General features: G+C 37.2%; 1 protein-coding gene and 1 long non-coding RNA gene across 5 annotated transcripts in view; one reads left to right on the forward strand and one right to left on the reverse strand.

Moving 5' to 3' along the window:
- Positions 1 to 20,501, forward strand: part of vamp4 (vesicle-associated membrane protein 4) — a 54,276-nt gene extending 33,775 nt beyond the window's left edge. For 2 of the 4 annotated variants that reach the window (XM_048601839.1, XM_048601838.1), the window contains 4 exons: positions 4,364 to 4,464; positions 7,920 to 7,999; positions 13,985 to 14,036; positions 15,427 to 20,501. In XM_048601839.1, the coding sequence (XP_048457796.1) occupies positions 4,364 to 4,464; positions 7,920 to 7,999; positions 13,985 to 14,036; positions 15,427 to 15,455 (262 nt within the window). In that variant the 3' untranslated portion in view covers positions 15,456 to 20,501. The remainder of the gene's footprint in view (positions 1 to 4,363; positions 4,465 to 7,919; positions 8,000 to 13,984; positions 14,037 to 15,426) is intronic. The other 2 variants (XR_007263027.1, XM_048601840.1) reach the window with 2 other exon arrangements.
- Positions 19,374 to 21,097, reverse strand: part of LOC125484188 — a 29,511-nt gene continuing 27,787 nt past the window's right edge. Inside the window, exon 4 of the long non-coding RNA XR_007263028.1 lies at positions 19,374 to 19,485. This is a non-coding gene — a long non-coding RNA (uncharacterized LOC125484188). The remainder of the gene's footprint in view (positions 19,486 to 21,097) is intronic.

A 21,097-nucleotide genomic window follows, 5' to 3' on the forward strand; every position in this document is an offset into this window, starting at 1 on the left:
GTCTGGACCCTTCTTCGGAAACGGATTTTTGAAGGGTCCAGACCTGAAACGTCAGCTTTCCTGCTCCTCTGACGCTGCCTGGCCTACTGTGTTCATCCAGCTCTACCCCTTGTTATCTCAGATTCTCCAGCATTGGCCGTTCCTACTATCTCTTTGTATGATGAGATCGACTTTGAACACCTATAACCAATGTCAGTGTTAATGTTCCATTGGCTTTTCGTTCACACAGTTGCTGTTTCTGAATGTTATGTTTTAAAAAGATCTGTTTTCTAAGTTAGGTTCAGATTTTTATCATGAATGGTGTTGAGCTTCTAAAGTGGTATTGGAGCTGCACTCATCCACGCTAGAGAATGTTCAGTCACTCTCCTGTCCTTTGACAGTAGAGAGCTGAAAGGCTTTGGAGAGTCCACCTGTCAGTTACTTCAGTCATTGACCCACTCCTGTAATACTAATATATACGTGGCTGGTCAGATGGTCCAGTTCATTTTCTGGTAAATGGCAACCCCCAGAGTGTCAATAGGGTACTGAGCAATGGTCATTCCACTCAATGTGGAAGTACAACTTTATGAAGGGGGAAATTGTTTTTGGCAAATTTATTGGCATCTTGTAAGGACGTAATAAGCAGGACAAATAACGGGGAACCAATAGTTGTATTATTAGAATTGCCAAACAGCATTCAATAAATTGCCACATAATTTGCTACACAAGGTAAAAGCTCAAGTATTGAATCTGATGTGTTAGCAAGGGTAAGGGCCATCTAACAGGAAGCAGAGATTTGTGGAAGTGGGTTGTTTTCAGGTTGGCAAACTATAACTAGTGGAGTGCCTCAAGCATCAGTTTTCTGGCTCAATTATTTACAATCTAAATGAATGACTTGGATGAAAGAACCAAATGTATTGTGGCAAAGTTTGTTGATGATACAGAGATAAGCAAGTTGTGAGAACAGTGCAAAACAAAAAAGTTGACTGAATGGGAAACAGTTTGACAGTTTGAGTATGATGTAGGAAAATGTGAAACTTATCTACTTTGTACGAAGAATAGAAAAACTTAATATATAAACAGAGAGAGAGACGACAACTAGTGCAATTAAGAGTGATCTGGATGTTTTCATACATGAGTGACCGAAAGTAAGAATGCAGATACAGCAAGTATTTAGGAAGCCAGACAGAATGTTGGCCTTTATTGCAAGATGGATAACGTGTAAACGAAGGGAACTCTTACTATGACTTTACAGGACTGTAGTGAGACCGCACCTAGAGTATGATGTATAGTTCTGTACGGGACATGGAAATAGCCCACCTACAGTACTGTGTATAGTTTTGGTCTCTTTATTTAAGAAGGGATAAACTTGCACAAAAGACAGTTCAGGAAATGTTCACTAGGCTGGTTCCTGGGATGAGGTGCTTGAGGAAGATATAGTGAGGAAAAGTTGAACAAGTTGGGCCTTATTCAAATATGCAGCATTCTGAGGAGCTTGACAGGGTAGATGCTGAGAAAATGTTTTCCCTCCTGAGTGCATCATACATAAAGTGGTCGAGTTTCAGAATTGACATGGTGAAATTTCTTCTTTGAAATTCTTTTCTCCAAAGAGCAGTTGAGGCTGAGTCATTGAATATATTCAGGGCTGAGCTGAATTGATTTTTGATCAACAAGTATGTCCTGGATTATGGAGGCAAGATGATCAGTGGAATTAAGGCCATGATCAGATCTTAGTTTTATTGAATCTTATTGAATGGCTTATGAATGTTCTTGCATTGCATAGACTACTTCATTATCTGAGGAGTTTCAAATGGAAGTGAACTTTGTGCAAGCACCTGTGAATCTCCCCACTTCTGCCCTTACCTTGAAGGGAAGGTCATTGATGAAACAGCTGAAGATTATTGGATCTACAACATTGTCCTGAAGTTCTCCTTCTATTCATGTTATTCATGAGGCGTAAATGATTAACCTTTTTAAAGCGATAACAAGGTGTAGAGCTGGATGAACACAGCAGGCCAAGCAGCATCAGAGGAGCAGGAAGGCTGACGTTTCGGGCCTAGACCCTTCTTGGCCTGCTGTGTTCATCCAGCTCTACACCTTGTTATCTCAGATTCTCCAGCATCTGCAGTTCCTACTATCTCTGAAACCTTTTAAAGAGACAGTCTTTCTTTGTGCTTGATATGAGTTCAACCAGTGGAGTGTTTTTCCAGTTCCCACTGATTTTAATTTTACCAGGGTCCTTGAAGCCATACTTGGTCCAACGTTATCTTGATCTTAACAGATGTCTACCCCCGACTTGCCCCCTTGAGTTCAGCTCTTTTGTCAGTATTTGAGGCTGACATGAGGTCAGGAGCTGAGTGACCCTGGTAGAACTCAAAGTAAGCGTCACTCAGCAGGTTATTGTTAAACAAGTGCTGCTTGATAGTAATGTTGATACCCCTTCATTCACTTCACTGGTGATTACAAGGAGACTGATGGGACAGTATTTGGCCGGATTACATTTGTCCTGCTTTCTGTGTACAGGACATAACTGTACAATATTCCACATTGCGAGGTCAATGCCTGTGTTGTAATTGTACTATAACAGCTTGGTTACAGGTACCTCCTAGTTTTGGAGCACGTTATCAGCATTATTACTGGCATATTGTCAGGGTTCAGTAGCCTTTACAGGATCCAGTGACTTCAGCCATTTCTTGATATCACGTGAGGTGGATTATTCTTAGAATCCCTACAGTGTGGAAACAAGCCCTTTGGCCCAACAAGTCCACACTGAACCGCAGAGCATCTCACCCAGACCCACTCCCCTGTAACCTACCTAATCTACTCTGACACTATGGGCAATTTAGCACGGCCAATCCACCTAACCTGCACATCTTTGGACTGTGGGAGGAAACCCATGCAGACACAGGCAGAATGTGCAAACTCCACACAGACAGTAGCCTGAGGGTGGATTATGTTGGATGAAGACAGCATCTGCTGTGTGCTCCAGAAGAGGCTGAGATGTATTATCTACTCAACACTTCTGGCTGGAAGTTTTTGCAAGTACTTCCGCCCTGTCTTTTGCACTGTTGTGTAGGACTCCATCATTATGGAGGATATTTGTGAAGCTTCCTCCTCCACTGATTTATTTAATTGTCTATCACCATCGATATTTTATGTGGCAAGACTGCACGTCTTGAAACTGAGCCGTTAGTTATGGAATCGCTTAGCACTGTCTGTTAAATGCCGCTTGTGTTGTACAGCACACAAGTAGACACATGTTGTACCTTCATCAGATTTTTAGGTTTGCCTGGCATTGCTTCTGACCTGATCTCATTTAATTAGGGTTGATTGCCAATGCATCATTTTCTACACACAACTAAAGATCAAGATTCCCCTTCTAAATTTTAAAAAGTATTCCTTTTCTTTTTGTTTTTCTTCTTTCATTCTCAATCCATCTTTCCCTCCCTTTATTTCTGGTTCTAATACATCATTTTCCTTTCCCATTGTTCATAGTTACTTCCTTTTTTACATTTAAAAAAGCCATTGATCGCTACATTCATGAGGTCCCAGGTATACTGTTGACAGTGCAGTGTCATTCCTGGTTCATATTTCTAGCAAGTTGCAACACAGAATGTGTTGCAATCTTAAAAAGTGAGAAGAAAAGATCTAATTCGTGCTGCTTGCCATAAGATGTGCCATTCCAGTAACTTGGTCCAACCAGAAGTATGGCTGTTGAGCAAAATGTTGCCTGGGAGTATTGTCTTCAATGTGAATTAAACTGCAATCCACCACCTAATTCAGTATTTATATTTTTCCTCCTTTTATATATTAAGAATTGACTAGCCATGGGTGTCTCGAGATCAGCTTTATTACTGGAAATCAAAGTCAACTTACAGTATTCTGCATTTATTACTGTCGCTTCTTTGTTTTCCTTCTGGAGAAATGTTTGTCAGCTGGATTCAGTCCAGGAACATTTTAACAAATTACTAAGTGCAGTGAGCAGTGATGTCAATGCAGTGCCAGTGAGTAGTGAATGAGCTAATAATGGTGTAGCAAAATAATGGCTTACAGTATACTGCTGTCTTGCACCTCCATAAAAGTTAATCTTGCTAAATAATATAATGTGGAAGGTAAATATGAATGTTTGCTATATTGCAAGTATCTAAGTAATTTGGTTTTCAAAAATGTTGTTATTAATTGGTATGTAGGTAATTAATTCCAAGCCTAATCAACAAATCTAGGATTACATACTAGCAGGAAGTTTAGTGGTTTTCTGGCCACAACCGGTGTGGGAGTTGGGGGATGGTAGAAACAAAAGGTGCATGAACATTTCTAATAGAAGACCAGTTTTAAGAAGTTTTAAAGTCATATTGAGAATTATCGGTTTTTCTTATCTTGTCAGTGTCCAGAATCAAGTGGATGAAGTTATTGATGTGATGCAGGAGAACATCACTCGAGTGATTGAACGAGGGGAGCGACTTGATGAACTACAAGACAAATCTGGTAAAGCCAGTTGCTTGCTTTATTTACACTTCAATTTAGTGAGGCATTGACTTACTGTTGTATCTTAAACACATCATTTAGGTACCTCCTTTTACTTTGATAAAAGTGCCTTAGTCTTGACCTCTGAATTAATTCCCTCACAGCACTGATATAATGCTGTTTGCCTCTTAGACTGGTTATTTTTGCATCAAGTTAGGGGTAGTATAATGTGGAGTTCCAGGCCTTCCACAGCTGAATTGAAACTTCATTTCTTGCGTATAACAAGGAAAATATCCTTTCGTAATGTATTTAAGCTGAATTGGAAGAAAAATGACAAGTGAAAATGGGATGTGTATGCAAGTAAATGCAGCGCTTGTAAGAATATGAATAGACATTCAGTTTCTCAGGCCTATTCTACCATGTAATTAAATTGTGACTGATCTGTACCTCAACTCCCAACTACATACCTTTGATCCATTTTCCTTGAAACCCTTAACTTATCTGTTAAATTCAGTTGTGGGAATTTCAGTTTATCCTCAGAACCTATTGTCTTTTTGGGGCAAAAATTGCAGTTTGCCACTGCCCTTGTTAGTGGCTGGACAAGTTGTGAAAGTGGTTAAAAAGATAAACACAATCTTGAGTGTTCTAAATAGTACAAAAGCAAAGAAATTATAATGAACCTTTACAAATCCTTAGTTTAGCCTCCACTGGAGAATTGTTCCCCCTTCTGAGCAGTGAACTTTGGGAGCAAATTGAAGAGTTCCATAGTTATTTATGAGAGTGATTTCAGCAATGAGGAACTTCAGTTAATATATTGGAGAAGATGTGGTTGAAGAGAACGTTAGGTGGACTTCTGATAAAGCTATTCAAAATAACAAAGGTCAAGAGAGTTGTAGAAAGAAACTGTTCTGGTTGGTGACACGGTGGTCAGCCAGTAGACACAGATTTTAAAGAATCTGCAAAAGAGCTAAAGCAAAATGTTTTCACACAACAAGTGGTTACAGTCTGGAATTCACAGCTTAAAAAGGTGGTGGAGGGAGTTTCAATCATTGTTTCAAAAAGGCATTGAGTAAGCACCTGAAGGGAAAATAATTGCAGTCCATGCGAAAGAGGCTGGTGAATAAAGCAGTTAAATAGTCATAGCAGTGAGCCAGCATAGACTTAGTGGACTAAATGGTTTCCTTCTCTGCTGTAATCATTTATAATGCTTCACTACAAACTGGCCATTGTAATTTAACCCTTTCAGTCCTGGAATAATTTAGGTGAACCTGCGTATCTGAGCTTGTTAGCTGCTGCTACCAAACTCAACTAATTTGCATTGCATTCCTGTATAGGAACAGTCCAAACACTGAGCCCTAGCCGCCCATTCATAGCTTATCACCAACTCAACCATCTGTATTAATTCTGTAACAAATGCCCATTGTTTACATACCTTTTCAGTGACTTTTGTATTAATTCCCAAAATATACTGTGAAGGTCTACAGCTTAGATCTTGCTTAGTAACCTTTTTATGATGTATTTAGCCTTCCAAAGGACAATGTATCACAGAGGCTATGTTCCTCCCCACCACCCACCTACCTGCGTTGCTAAAAAGTCCAGTTTGGTTGCTACGTCTTAAAAGATGGCAATTTGTCAGGCTTTCCCTTCTTCAGAAGTGATGTTGGCGGCAGTTCACAAAATTATTGCTATAATAACAAATGGAAAAGCATTGTGGCTTCTGAAAATCAGAAATGAACAATAATTGAAGTGAATTTTTATTTGAATGTCAAGCAACAGTAGAACCGTTTGGATTGCAAGTCTTAAACGATGGGATTTAATCACTATTTTGAGAATGAAGAATCATTTCTCCATATATTTTATAAATCTGGAAAGGGAAAAAAATGCAAATTTTTCACTTCACTATAAGCAATGTTTAGTGTAGATTCTGAATAAGACATTGTTGATTTCTGTTGCCTGGGAAGGAAAACTATTGAAATTGTGAAAGAAGTTGGTCTAATAAATGAACATTAGTAGTATTTCCTTGCTTCTCTTCAATCCAACTGTAGCAAGTACTGAACCCAGATAAAGCGACTTGTGTTTTGTTATCTGGCTTCTCGGTAATTTCAGGCACTTTACTTTTAACTAGTGTTGGAAAACTGCTCGTCCTAATTCTATTTGAATTATTCATTGACAATTAGCTGAGCAGTGGTAGAGGGGTCCTAAACTGTGTACTATTCTTCAATTTGTATAATAATGTAATAATGAGTTTATGATGGTGATAAAGCTCAGATATGATGGGTTTTTCTTTTGGGAAGGGCTGTGAATGACAATAAATATCAGAGATGCATAAACAAGGGAGCATTCAGTAGAGGGCATACCTTTGTAATGCTGTGTTAACTTACTGTTATTACAATTATATAGCATCTTCCTTGAGGCATTTCCTTCCTCATTGATGCTTTGCAACTTCAAAGCTGAGATAACAATTATTTTATTTAGATCCTTCATCTGGCTAAGGAGGCTTTGGGCTCATCTACATCTAACAAGCTACTCTGCAAGAGCTCTGCTCACATTTTGATAGCTGTGACAAATTCCATCACTGCAGATGAGGCAATCCACAACGTTCTAAGTATAACAGCTGTCAATCTTGGACAGCAATTTCTCTTTTTGTAGCTGTCAATTTGACCTATCTCCATATTTTAAGGGACCCTTAAAAAGATTCCATTATCTGGATCTGCACGTCCATTAAAAGTTACTCAGTTCTTCCAAGGGCTGTTCCCTATCTGCTTATCAGGCTTTGTTAAAATCTAGCCTGTAGGTCTTGAGATACATTGTTAACCAACAAAAATACCAACAATTAGCGGCAAAAACCCTACTTCCATCTGCCTTCAGTTTTCTACTTGAGATTCAGCTAACAATTACCTGCTCTAATTTTCAGTCTTTGAAAGTCACTGAACAACATTTGATTATCTTTTCACCTACCTTTTTGTGGATGAAGCCCCAGAATTCAACATAGATTCTTGAGGATACGCAAGGTTGCATTGTTCGTAGCTGCAGCTGAAGGAGCATCTGGGGACATTGAGGGACTTTGACAAATTAGTAATTTGGTCTTGAGGCCATCCATAATTTGGCTGTTTCAACCACTACACCAGATATGAGATTTTCAATGGCTTTTCATTTTTAATCTTTATGCATTGTTTTAATAAACAACATTACAGTTCAAAATGAACACATTTCAATTTTGCATCATGCAGGAGGAGAATAAAAGCCCTTGCTGCAAAGTGGTACATGATCTGCACTTATATTCATGAAATTCTATTAACCTGACCTCCCATTTCACTGAACGGGCTTCCTTGTAGCTGGAGCATCATTGTGAAGAACAATGGTTTGATTGTAGAATTTGATTTATTGATCAGATTTAAACTGATTTGTAGGCTTCAAATCTCCTTTTAATTTGTGTTTAAAAATTCTGCCTTGAACCTATTTAATTTCTTTTGCAGAAAGTTTATCTGATAATGCCACGGTTTTCAGCAACAGAGCAAAGCAGCTACGGCGTCAGATGTGGTGGAGAGAATGTAAGGTGAGCGATGTCAAAAGTGTGCAGATGTATGAAAGTGACTGGAGTGGAGATAATTACTAGGTATAAATGTCAGGGAAAGCTAGGATAATGAGTCGTGGGGTACAGCGCTTACTAAGAAGAGATCTCTATCTCTCCAAAGAATTAAGAAAGCCCTTTGACCCAGCCTATGCTGGTTGCATGCCCAGGTATGTTGGTAAGTATTTGAGTGAATATAGTTCTGAGTAAAACAGCATAGCAGAGTAGCTGAAAAGAAGGTAAGTTCTAAAGCTAAAATTCTGGCACCTCTTTTTTTTTATTAATCATGAAACCACCTCAATGTTGTTTTGATTTGATTTTACCTTTGAAAAAAGACACCACTCCCATTTTCTTTGACCATTGAACCTCATCTGTTTTGGCATGTCTAATTACTTTTAAATAACGATTCAGGAACTTCAAAGAATCCATAGAAATAATTAAGTGCATTATATGTATGAAGTAAACCAGATAAATAAGTATCTAGTATCATCATATCAAGTTACCATTCAAAACATACATAAAAGGAAATGGAGTTTTCTGTAATGTGGAAATTTCTTAGCAACAAAGTTAAGAAAATTTCCCATTTCTGATTGCTATCCATTAAACTTCTCTCACGTTGCATTTCTAGACTTTTGGCCTGGCTAGGGCTGAATGAATTGCAGTTTTGATGCCCATCAAAGTTACATTGGCTGTCAACATTCACAGTATGACCTATAGTTATGAGGATTAGCCATCTGAGAGAGTGACACCACAGCAAAGCTGAGTAAAATTTCCTGGAATAAATTTTTTTTTCATTTGCATGATGAGGGCGTCGCTGGCCAGACAGCATTTATTGCCCAGAGGGCAATTCAAAGTCATCAACATTGCTGTGGGTCTGGAGTCACATGCAGGCCAGACCAGGTAAGGATAGCAGTTTCTTTCCCTAAAGGGCATTAGTGAACTAGATGGGCTTTTCTGACAACCGGCAATAGATTCATGGTCATCATTAGACTCTTAATTCAATAAAAAAAAATCTGGAATTCGAATTCCACTATCTGCCACGGCGGGATTGAAACCCGGGTCTCTGGACTAGCAGACCAGTGATAATACCACTGGGCCATACTGTCCCCAAATCAGTCTGTAGCAGGATACGGTTTTGTGTTGTATTTGAAAACAGAATTTACTGTGAGATGAATTTCTTAATGGGTATTATTTGCATATGCTTAGAGAATATAACAAACTGAAGCAACTAAATTAAAGACGTGTTTGTGGTGAAACCAATGTCAAAATGACTTCTAAAAGTAAATAGAGTTAAATTCCTCCAATAATTCAGTATTAGTTGTTCTTTGGAACTGAATTAACCAGATAAAGGAGCCCATAAGCCAAAAATAAACCTGTGTTTTAAGCCATTATTGGCCCAACATAAATAGTCTTTAATTATAGGCTCTGGAACTGGGTATGGATGGTAGAGGGCAACACCTACTTCTGTGAAGTCTGTAGAAAACAAATTGACTGACTGCTCAGAATTAACTATTTGAGCAGGTAGTTACAGGGCTGCAAATTTTGATATTAGTGGTGCCGTATGAATAGTAATGTTTCCGAACATTTTTTTAAAATCTGCTTTTAAAAATATTACAATTAAGCCTCTTAGAAGAGAGAAAGTTTTGAAGGTTTTATTTTGTCTATTCGGAGATATATATATCATGATATATATATGTAATGAAAAGTAATTTAGTTGCAGGCAAGATGACGACATCAAATAGTTAATGTTAAGTTGTTCAAGTTTCCAATCTTCTGAAGTTGTACAGTTTTGAACACCTTCCAAGAATGTGATATTTGTTTTTAATTTGCAGAGAGGATACTAATAGGAAAAATAAAAATATTTCAGTGCTTTTTGTTACTTAATAGGATTAAACTGTCTTGCTGTGAAGTAAATGTAAGGCAACTTTTTTTAAAACTACAGTCCATTAATTTTGTAGAACTGCAGGAAGAAGCATTATTTAAATTTTGTTTGAATCATACTGAAAATAATAATTGATATTCAAAACGTTTAAACTTGAGGTGCACCTGCTGTTTTTAAATGTGAAACTGCGTTATTTTAATAAGAAAAGCTGTGAACGTCCTCTATGTTTAGAATGTGGGTTATCTCACCATATTATCTAGAGATTATGCTGCGAACAACTCCATGGGTTGAGTTGTGGAGAATCAACATCATAGAAATGAACTATTCAGCCCAACTGATCTGCAGCAGTGTTTATACTTGCTTGACTAATATGCTAATTGGCGGCACACTCATTTCTGAGTCAAATGCTTGTGACTTCAAGTCCGATTTGAGGGACGGAGAATAAAATTCTAGGCTGACGATTCAGTCCATTACTGAAGGATTGCTACATTGTTGGAGATGCCATCTTTCAGAGGAGACAAGAAATTGAGGTTTCATCTGTGTTTTCAAGTGAACGTAAAAGATCTCCTTGAACTATTGTTGAAGAGTAGAAAAATTATACTTCGTCTCCCAATCAATATTTATCTTTCAATCAAAATGCTAAAAAAATTTGACTCAGTATTATCACTTTGCTGTGTGCACATTTGCTTTCACATTTCCAACATTACAACTATATTAACAGAGATTTCCTTAAACAAGCACAGAGAATGTTGGAGAAACTCAGCAGGTATGAAAGATTCTGTACTTTCCTGAAGAAGAGTCATTCCAGACTCAGTGTTTCTGACTCCACAGATGCTGCCATACTTGTGCTGAGTTTCTCCAGCATTCTCTCTATTTGTTTCAGATTTATAGCGTCTGCAGTGTTTTATCTGAATGTTTCTTTATTCTGGAATCGACCAAATTTAGCTTGTCTCAATCTATCCTATTGAGCCTTCTATCAGCCAACTCAATTTTCCCTTTTCCAGAAAAATGGGCCCAACCTGTTCAACCTTTCTTCCTACTTGCCTACCTAATTCTTGTAAATCTTTTCTGTACTTGCTGCAGTACCTCTTTGTACCATGGAAACCAGAACTGTGCTTAGCACTGCAAATATGGTCTATCCATGTTTTTTTTTACAAATTTAACATGATTTCCCTGCTTTGGTATTGTAATTTAGTCCTTTGGAAATAAATCCCAAAACTCTGGCATTTTTTATGGTCTTATCAACCTAATTCAATACTTTTAATGATCAATGTTATCTGGATTCTCAGATTTATTGCTTCTGTATTAATGTTCTCCTGAAGTTATAAGCTGGAGGTTACTGAACAGCTGCTCGCAAGTTATTGTCTTTAACATTCTGTGTATGTGTATCCACACAAAAACATTTAAAAGTACAACACAACTAAGCGAACAGTCTGCAAACAAAGTAAGAGGGGATGCCGTTCTCTATCCAATTTAGTATACAATTTTCCAATGAATAAGTAGTTGCCTTATTCCTCCCTGAAAAATTTAGATCTGCTTGTAGGGACCCACTTCAAGTTTTGCCCTGCACCCGTTTCTATTCTACATCCTGTGTTAAATCCCGCTAGTCCGTACTACTTACCCCTCTGGTTTTCATTGGTTCACATACTCAAATGTGTTAAATTGACAGATTCCTCTGTAACTACATTCTGCCTTTCTCACATTGGAATTTCTTCTCCATTAAAGAAGCTAAGTAAATACAAGTTATTTGCAGTGGATGAGGAGAAATAGTCCAGAGCTTTACAACTTGTTCTTTAAATCAAGTTTACTGCATTTTTTCTATATAATCCACTTGTGAACAGAAACATTCATAAAGATACAGCCTTGTATTCAAATGCATTGTTACTCTAAATGTCCTATTTATAACTTGGTGTTACAGCACATGAGCTTTTGCTGCTGGTGGACAAAATCAGTGGGGAGTTATTTGTACTTGAATTGAGCGCATAATATTGTTGAACAAATAAACAATGCGTTTTACCTGCAGAATGATAGAATTCAGTAGAAATTGCAATCTTCCTGAGTTAACTATTTTGGAAGTCTTTACCTCACACTTAAAACAAACACCTTAATTTTAGAGCAATGGTAGGCTACTTGAATGTTTGGAATAGGTTTTTGCTGTCTTAACAGCTCTGTATATATTAATAAAAAGAGACCAAAATGTTAACTCTTGGATTGTCTTACTTCCTGTTCCTCCTTCCTGCATATTCCCACATCAGTGTTAATTTTATTTTCTCTTCACTAGTTCTATTTTTTAATTTGATCCCATCAATATTTCTTTATTCCCCTTTTGTCTAGTGCCCCCTGTTTTCTAACTACCTCAGGGTGCAAGGTGTTCTTAGCTCCTATGATCTAATCAATCTCAGTCAAGATCTATGCAGTGAAATTTCTAATAGTGTTGTTACGGATAAACTCACTAGTTCCCTGTAAAATCCACATTTGAAAAGTGAGTGATTAGGAGACATTTTTGTCTTATTTGTAATTGTTGTACATCACTGGATTACAGAAATTTGTGAAATGTGGAAAATGATTTCCTGTTGCATTTGGTAGGCAACTAACCTTTTCTTCACCCTTAGAGAGATGCCTTTCATTATTTTGTGCAGCATTCTGGCACCAGGATCAATGAATCATGGGAAACATAAAAAGGTTTATTTAACAATCGTGAAACAAGCTGTCTAAAAGTTGATCGTGATGACACCTTTTTGACATCTGTATTTGCTCCCAAAATTGCTCTAATTTATCTTATTTTGTTTCTCTAAATTGGGGTATAATTTTAGAAAGGTTTTGTTGAAGTGTTTTGAAGCATTAGTTATTTGGGAGTTTTATATAGTAGTACAGTTACTGATGTATAAAAATAATTTAACTGAATGGACTTCTAAGAAGTCTTAATAGTCTATCCTGGGAGGAGATCAAGCCACTAAAAATTGATGTAATTACTATTCTAATTTGCATAGAAACTTCAGTTTCAATTAACTTGAATTTAAAGAAGGTAGCTTCATGATTTATTACTTGCAGTGAGGTGCCTTCATGCATTTCATTTCTAAGTATTATATATTGTTCAAGTATCTAGTGATCTCATCCATTATCATTTAAAACACTTAGGTCTATAACGTCTCTGTAATTTGAAAGAATCCCTTAATTCAGCACATGTTGCTGTATTTCAACGTGTGGAACATCACAGTGACAAAATTAGGTTTCATTGAGCTCTTTATAATTTCTGGTGTGTGTTAGTGTTTTGGTTTAATTTACTTGTTTTAAGTGTTTGCTTTTTAACTTTACCTCTTAAATTGTAACAAGGCTTTATAAAAATTGTTACACAAATGGAGCCAGTACTACATTTCAAGAACTTGAGTACAAAGTCTAAACTGATTTTGGAGCATTCTTTTAGATGAGATGTTAAAACTGATTCACCATCAGCCCTCACATTTTGACTTTAAGATCCCACAGCCCATTTTCAGCAAAGAGCAGTGGAGTTCCTTCCAATGTTCTGACCAACATTTATCCCTCATGCCAACATCAGCAAAAGCTACATTGTGATCACTACTTCATTGTTGATGTGGAAGCTTACTGAGTGCGAAACATTGCCATATTTTCTACAGAAGCACTTTGGGATATCCTGCAGTGATGAAGGATACTACCTAAGTGCAAGTTCTTTCATTTGCTAGCAAGAGTAGTATAACAGGAATGCAGGAGGCTTAGTAAATCACATTCTTATGTTGTTGTTTTTGTTATAATTGCATTTCTCTTAATTTATAAGTTGATAATCTGTTCAAAGTCATACCACAATAATGCTTCCATTCTGGTTGATCTGTGGTCTACTTACACAACAGTGTTTCCTAGACCCAAGTCTAATTAAATGTTATATACCAGAGCTAAAAATCTGATTCTTAAAATATGCAACAATAGAAAGTGAAGTTAAAACCATAGTCCAGTACACATTTCCTAAGTTGGGCACAATTTATCTGTGTTTACAGATATTACTTGTAAACAAAGGTTTGGGAAAGTTTGCGTTGTGCTACTTTTTTTTGACCTTGTTACCTTTTTCCTTTCAGATGAAGGTCATCATAGCGGTTGTCGTTGTAATTGTCTTGTTAGTCATTATCAGTAAGTATGTTTGCCATCTTAAAAATAAAAACAACCTGTCAAGTTCTGTACTGTCATGTTCCTGTTGGAATTCTTCTTCAGCTGCACTATTGATGTACATGAGTATGTGTGTCAAGGTAGACCATATTAATTAACTCCCAATATTCTGGTAGAATCATACGTGAGAATCCAGGCTTTCATTTAGTGTCATGCACGTACTTATCTCTACTATGTCTTCTCCTTTATTGCATTACATTTGTCATCTAAAATACCTAATGTTTTAACGAAGATCTGTAGCTCAGGTTGCGGTTTGAGTTGTTGGTTGGGTCGCCAAGCTGACTGGTTTTCATTGCAAATGTTTTGTCTCCCTTCTAGGTGACATCGTCAGTGTTGTGTAGCCTCCTTTGAAGCGCTGTTGTTCTGTCCCGGTCATGGTGGGCAGTCTTGTTTCCAGTTTTGTGCCATAGTGGCATGTAGATGGGGTCTATTTCAATATGTTTGTTAATTGCATCGGTGGTTGAAAACCAGGCCTCCAGGAATTCCTGTGCTTATATAAAATACCATGCAGCAACTGTGAGAAACACTTATTTGGACAGACGGGCAGGAAACTCGCCACCAGGATACATGAACACCCACTCGCAGCAAAACGGCACGACCAACTCTCCCTCGCTTCAATACACTCCGACATAGAAGGACATCAATTTGACTGGGACAAAGTTACAGTACTAGGACAAGCGAGACAAATACAAGCACGAGAATTCCTGGAGGCCTGGTTTTCAACCACCGATGCAATTAACAAACATGTTGAAATAGACCCCATCTCTCTACCAGTACGGTACAAAACCGGAAACAAGACTATCCACCATGACAGACTGGGCCATATAAACTCAGAGCGGGACAGAACAACGGTGCTTCAGTGGAGGCTACACAGCACTGACAATGTCACCTAGAAAAGGAGACTAAACATCTGCATGAAAATCAGTCAACTGGCAAGCCAACAAACAATCCAAAATACCTAATATTTTTTAAATGCACTGTTATTAAAAGTAAACATCTAACTGCAATATAAGTGAGGAAATGCAAAGGGACTTTATTGGTAAAAAATAAAGTTAAATAGGCAAGATAAAATTAATTCTCTGGGATTCTATCAAAGTATAGTTTAATTTCAGTGAAAAGTGAGTGTAATATCAGAATATAAAATGGACTCTTTTTTAATTCTGTTTTTCTCATTGTTTTAAAGAACCACTGCCTGTATTTACTGGGAGTTAAAATTTGTATTTGGCAATGGAACTGCTGTCAGCATGTCTCTCCAAGTTGGTGTTAATATTTGTGTCGCGGCTTATACATGTTTTTTCAAACCACAAATAAGAAACGTTTTTTTGTTAACAAGTGATTTTCCATATCCTTGCAGTACCTGTAATTTTGAAGAATCGCTCCTGATGCCAAATCTCTCTCAGCGTCCATCCGCAGGAAAGTTACTGCCTCAATCTCTAGAAACTACTGGAGATATGTTCAAAATATCTCAATTATTGTAAACAGGAAGTATATTTCTATCTGTCTTTTACTGAAGAAAAAGTATTTATGGGCACTCACTGTAATGAATGCCTGCCTGGAACAGGGGATCAATACATTATAAAGCTGCTGTCTACAAGAAGGAACTCTGTTGCATTTTCGGTGCATTGTTTTTTTTTCCCTTCTCTATTACTGGCTACCTAAGTACAGTGTGAACAGTTTTCCCTCCAGTTTACTGTGAGGGACACAGGTTCACATTTGGAGCATGGTTCCACTGATATGGCAGCCCACCCCCGCCCGCCCAAACAGAAATCTAATCAGTGAGTAAGTATTGTTACATTGCAATTAAGCCAAATCCTGTACCCCCACCCCGCCACGCAAAGCTGAGCATGTATGTGGTTCTTCCAGTAGGATCACTAGATAAGGATCATAAGTGGGAATTTTGGCTAGTTCTCCCCATCCCTCCCCATTCCAGTAGGGCCTAAGGCTAATTGTTCTGCCCAGTCTTCTTTCGTGGCTAACTTTGTGTAATGCTGGATTAAACCTTGCAGTTTCTGTGGCTTTTGTGGTTCAGTGCTGAACCTGGTGGCAAAGTAGTCCAATAAACTATTAGATAAGCAGATGAAGTATAGTTTGAGGTAAAGGAAGATTAAGCAGATTCTACACTTAAGTAAGGGTCACTGGTTTTTTGAACAGGACCCTATCTCTATGCAGGATCTATTCAGTCATGCATTATAGTAAGAGATTATATGGACTAGTTTATAATAAATTATGTGAAACCTTTTTCTGACTGTCAAGCTGTTTTACGTTGAGTACTGTTTTATTCTGGTATATTATTTGAAACCCTTCTTTATGCTTAAAAATTTTCAAAATTCTTTTGGTTTTAAAAAAAACTGTTTAAGATAACAAAAACCTGAGACATCATCCAGAGTGTCACTTGTAATTCGCTGACTTGATTCACCTTGGGGGAGTAGGGGATTTTTTTTTTGTTTTGCTTTTGACGTTGGGAGGGAAATTAACTAATATTCTTTCAAAAGATCGTACCATTGATCACCTACCATGTGACTACATCTGTGAAAAGTTACCTTTTTCAGATCTTAAAACCTTGTGTTATAGATGTGTTCTGGATTTGCTGTGCTGTTTTTAAATTTTAATGTTTGAAAATAGCTAGTTCAATTTTGACATTGATGTTGGTGATCTAAAATATTTGCAGTTAAGCAGAACTCTGGTGTCCCCTTGCTCTGGAAGGTATGGCTGGAAACATAATCATGACTGAGAAATAATCTAGCTAGACTTGCTGCCATGTATTGTGCAACGGGACCTAAAATTAAGGAGCATAGCTAATATCATGCTCATTTAAGCTGCTGTTTTAAAAACACAAAATTCTTCAATTCTTACTTGATTTGCTATAGTTGTCTGTTCAAAGTGCACGCAGAGTAGCAAGTAAACAGCACATTCAGACCCTGAACCAGCTGTCTGATGATCACTGTACAATTTACTTCTTTACATGCTATTTTGATTTCAAAACAATGGTTTTCCATAACTCGGACTTGATACGAATAGAGTTTTCTTCATTTAATTACAAAACCTGTTGGTTAGACTTTTTTAGTGCAGATGAATTGGCAGCACAGACTACGCTGCATTAATTTCTAAGTTGAACCAATTACGTTGAAGCATTGCAGGTTTTGAAATGTGGGTCAAAAGAAGCATACAGATTTGGAGAACAGGGAAGAGTTTTACAAGTGTACAACCAAGAAAATCAAGTACTCTGGAAAGTAGCCAAGTAAAATACAAGTTGTGAAACAGTGGACTTTTTCATTGAATGCTTACAAATGTAATTTTTCATTGAGGGGTTGGTTTGTGTGGTAAAACAGATTCCAAAAAGGCACAATTGGAGAAATTAATTCTATACTTTGTTTCCAATGCACTTTTAATAACTTTACCTGTTACAAGCGTTGAACAAAAGATGATAGTCACTAGTGTCATTTCGGGGCAGTTGAAAGGAAATAAGGTTGCAGTTGTTTAAACTTACTACCATTATGATGTGAGATTTTTGTGTGACTACTGTATACAACAAAATAATATAGTCCTTAGCAAAAGAGCGTACAGCAATCAATCCGGCACGCAATCACTTAAACTCCCCTAAGCAGTAAAGGAGGGTCTTCTTGACATTGAAAGCCAAACTTCATGATAGCATTGGCGCAGTCAGGAATTGCGGAAGTGATGCTTTTCTTAATAATATTGTATACACTTTTGTATACAGTATCTTTTTGTATCTTTTGTATACAGTAATTGGTTAAAGTGTTATTGTTAACCTGCAAAAATCATTACATTTTGGCAATGCAGGTGAGACAACTGCCAATCAATTTCACAGGAAGTAATGCTTCCCACAGACTGCACTATGAATGCTTCTTGCTAGGCAAGAGACTCCCAATATACAGCCAAGGTGGCTGATAGCAGTGTTAAAGGCTCTTTTCATGGGCCCAGGTTTCTGTCTTTTGCCAATCCACTTCTTGCGAAATATACCTAACTTTTGTTGACTGCTTTCAAGGGAACCCATAGACGAGTGGCTCAGTGGTTAGCACTGCAGCCTCACAGCGCCAGGGACTTGGATTCAGTTCCAGCCTCGGGTGGAGTTTGTACATGCTCCCCATGTGTGCATCGGTTTACTCTAGGTGCTCCGGTTCCCTCCTACAATCCAAAGATGTGCAGGTTAAGTGGATTGACCATGCTAAATTGCCCTGTAGTATACAAGGATGTGTAGGTTGGGTGGGTTAGCCATAGAAAATGCAGGGTTACGGGGATAGGGTGGGTCTGGGTGGGATGCTGTTTTTTGGGTCAGTGTATATTTGATTGGCTGAATGGCCTGCTTGCTCAATGTAGGGATTATATGAATTGAATGACTCAGTATTGCCATCTTGAGATAACTGTACTGACGTATTTAATGGTCAGCACCAAAAGTGGTCAGTACAGTCAGCCTGGGCTGATCACAAGTACTGGTAAATTGTAATCCTCAATGTAACTGAAGCTTTGGCATTTACCAACATCTGCATTGACTATAGTAGTGCAGACATCAAATATGATCAGGAAATGTCTCTTACCAAAGTAGATAAGACATCCAAATGAGTGGAAAATGTCATCCTGTTAAATGTGGAAATGTTTTATTGTTCTGTATGAACATTTGATCCACGACACCTGTCCTGGGATACAAAGATTTATTCCCATGAAATGTGTTTAGAGCAGATGTAAATCCTGCACATGACCAGTACATTAAGTAGACAGAATAATAAGCTGATAACTCTGGCTTCTAAAATAATTAATGTATGCATTTTAATAATTGTGAAAGAGAAACTACAGCTTATTGCTGTGCTAAAATATGCAAAACAAATATTTTCTTTAAAATAACATTTTCCTTTTGTAATTTCATAATTACACCGAAAATGCATTTCTGGTCAATGATGTATCTTTAGCAGAAATTTATTGTTTTGGTCTGTGTGTAAATGCTTTGTGAATGGTGACATTTAATAAAGCAGGAGAAACAGTGCACCTAAGTAATTTATTTCTATTAGTCATATTCATTTGATCAAGCTTTAGAAGGTTGTATAGGAGCATCTTATAAAACTTAAACATACGCAGAAAATGGTGGAGAAACTCAGCAGGTCTGGCAGCATCTGTAGGAAGTAAAACAGAGTTAATGTTTCGAGTCCAGTCTGACTCCACTTCTATGCTGAAGCAGTCAAACTAGTCTTGAAACATTAACTCTTTCTGTCTCCACAGATGCTACCAGAGCTGCTGAATGTTCCTAGCACTTCTTGTGTTTAATTCAGATTTCCAATATTTGCAGCATTTTCCTTTTGTTATAAAACTTTAGTGTTTATACAGTTTTTTTTTTTCTCTGTTCTTCCCCACAGTCATAGATTGATGGTCTGCAGATCTGTTCAAGTCCTGTTGAGATCACCTAGAGAAAATCCAAATTGAAATGGGTTTTATTCATAACCATTACCAAGGTTAACTTCTTTCTCACATTGCAGTTTAATGTGTACCCATTATTGTCCATTAAAATTATCCATATGCTGTGGAAATCTAACCATGGTTACTTTTACCCCTTTGTGCAATATTTGAATCTTCATTTTCTTTGCAATGTACCTGCAAAATGTCTACAACTGTATGTTTGTACAGCCTTCTCCCTCTCTCCCATTAGTGTCCGTGGACCCCCAACAGCATGGATCTGTTCACTGTCATACTTGCAGGAGTTTGCCAGTACCATTTTTGTACATGAGTTGGCTTGGATGGTTTTTTTATACACTATTTTTCCTCACCCTGTTGTAAACCCTTAACTTTTGTCCATCGCCATGGGCAACTGGTTGCTTATAAAATCTGTCGTGCAGGCTTTTGAATTACCAGCGTGACATTTAAAGGTGAAAGATTTTATTTAGTATTTTTCCCTCTGTTAATTAGTTTCACACAAGCAGAATGGGCTTCTGCCCCTACATCTTCACTCGCCAATCCAGGCAGATCTGCGAGACAGGAAGATACGTGTGGCATCAGAGAAGGATTCAACGGCCACACAAAACCTGCACTCTGATGTGAACGCTCCTTCTGTAGCCCCCAGTGATGTGGTGTAAAGTGTAAAAACACCAAGATCTTTCTAAAGATTCTAAAAATACTTGTATATTTAAGGAACTTGACTTGTTGACTTTTATGTTGTGACTATGTTTTAGTGCAATTGTATTTTTTATTCATCATTGCATTGTGCAGACCACCTTAACTTATTATGTATATGTATGGGTGAATGCAAGGACAATTTGACAATATTCCCTAAACTGAGGGAAACTACTGAGTATAGACTTAAAATAAAATATTACATCTTTTCATTGCTTGATTTCTTTTAATTGTTACAAGATAATATAATTTGAATTTTTTGATTCTTTTGAAAGTTGTATTGATATTTATGAAAATAAAAGGTTAACGATCTCCAAATCCTATTATTTTTTTAAACTTGTGCATATTTATTCTGTAAGATTAGAAAACATATCTCCCAAGCTAAATGGTCTATCAGGTTGTTTCCTCTTTTATATTAAGATAAAATTCCAGTAGATCAATTCTTCAAAATAACTGATTCCCATTCAGTATTGTCATCTGGTTGTTCTAGTCCTCTGATTAATGGAGAACAAATTGCTTCATCTTTTTCAAGCTAATTTTTTTTAAATTATGAAATTGAAAATTCTTAGGTCCCAAAACTTGTGTGCAATCTGCCCAACATATCATGTACTTTGTCTAATTCATTTAATCGACAGTTAAATAAAAGCTAACAAGTTAAAATGCAAGAAGATTTTACCCTAATCTTTTGTAATTGTAGAGAAAGGATTTGAAATTGTCATTCCAGCTTTAAAATTTATTATTCTGACCTGAAAAGTATATTTTCCAAATTGGCATTTCTATGCTGTTATCAACATTGAAGCTATTTTAGTCCATTATTCTTTTGATTTATCAATATGTAGTTTGAATTCCTTATTTATTACACTTAACTACTCATCAATTGGCATTTTTTTTAAAATTTAGTCAATTTA

This window comes from Rhincodon typus, chromosome 10 (genome assembly GCF_021869965.1).
Source record: "Rhincodon typus isolate 14 chromosome 10, sRhiTyp1.1, whole genome shotgun sequence".
Classification (NCBI taxonomy): domain Eukaryota; kingdom Metazoa; phylum Chordata; class Chondrichthyes; order Orectolobiformes; family Rhincodontidae; genus Rhincodon; species Rhincodon typus.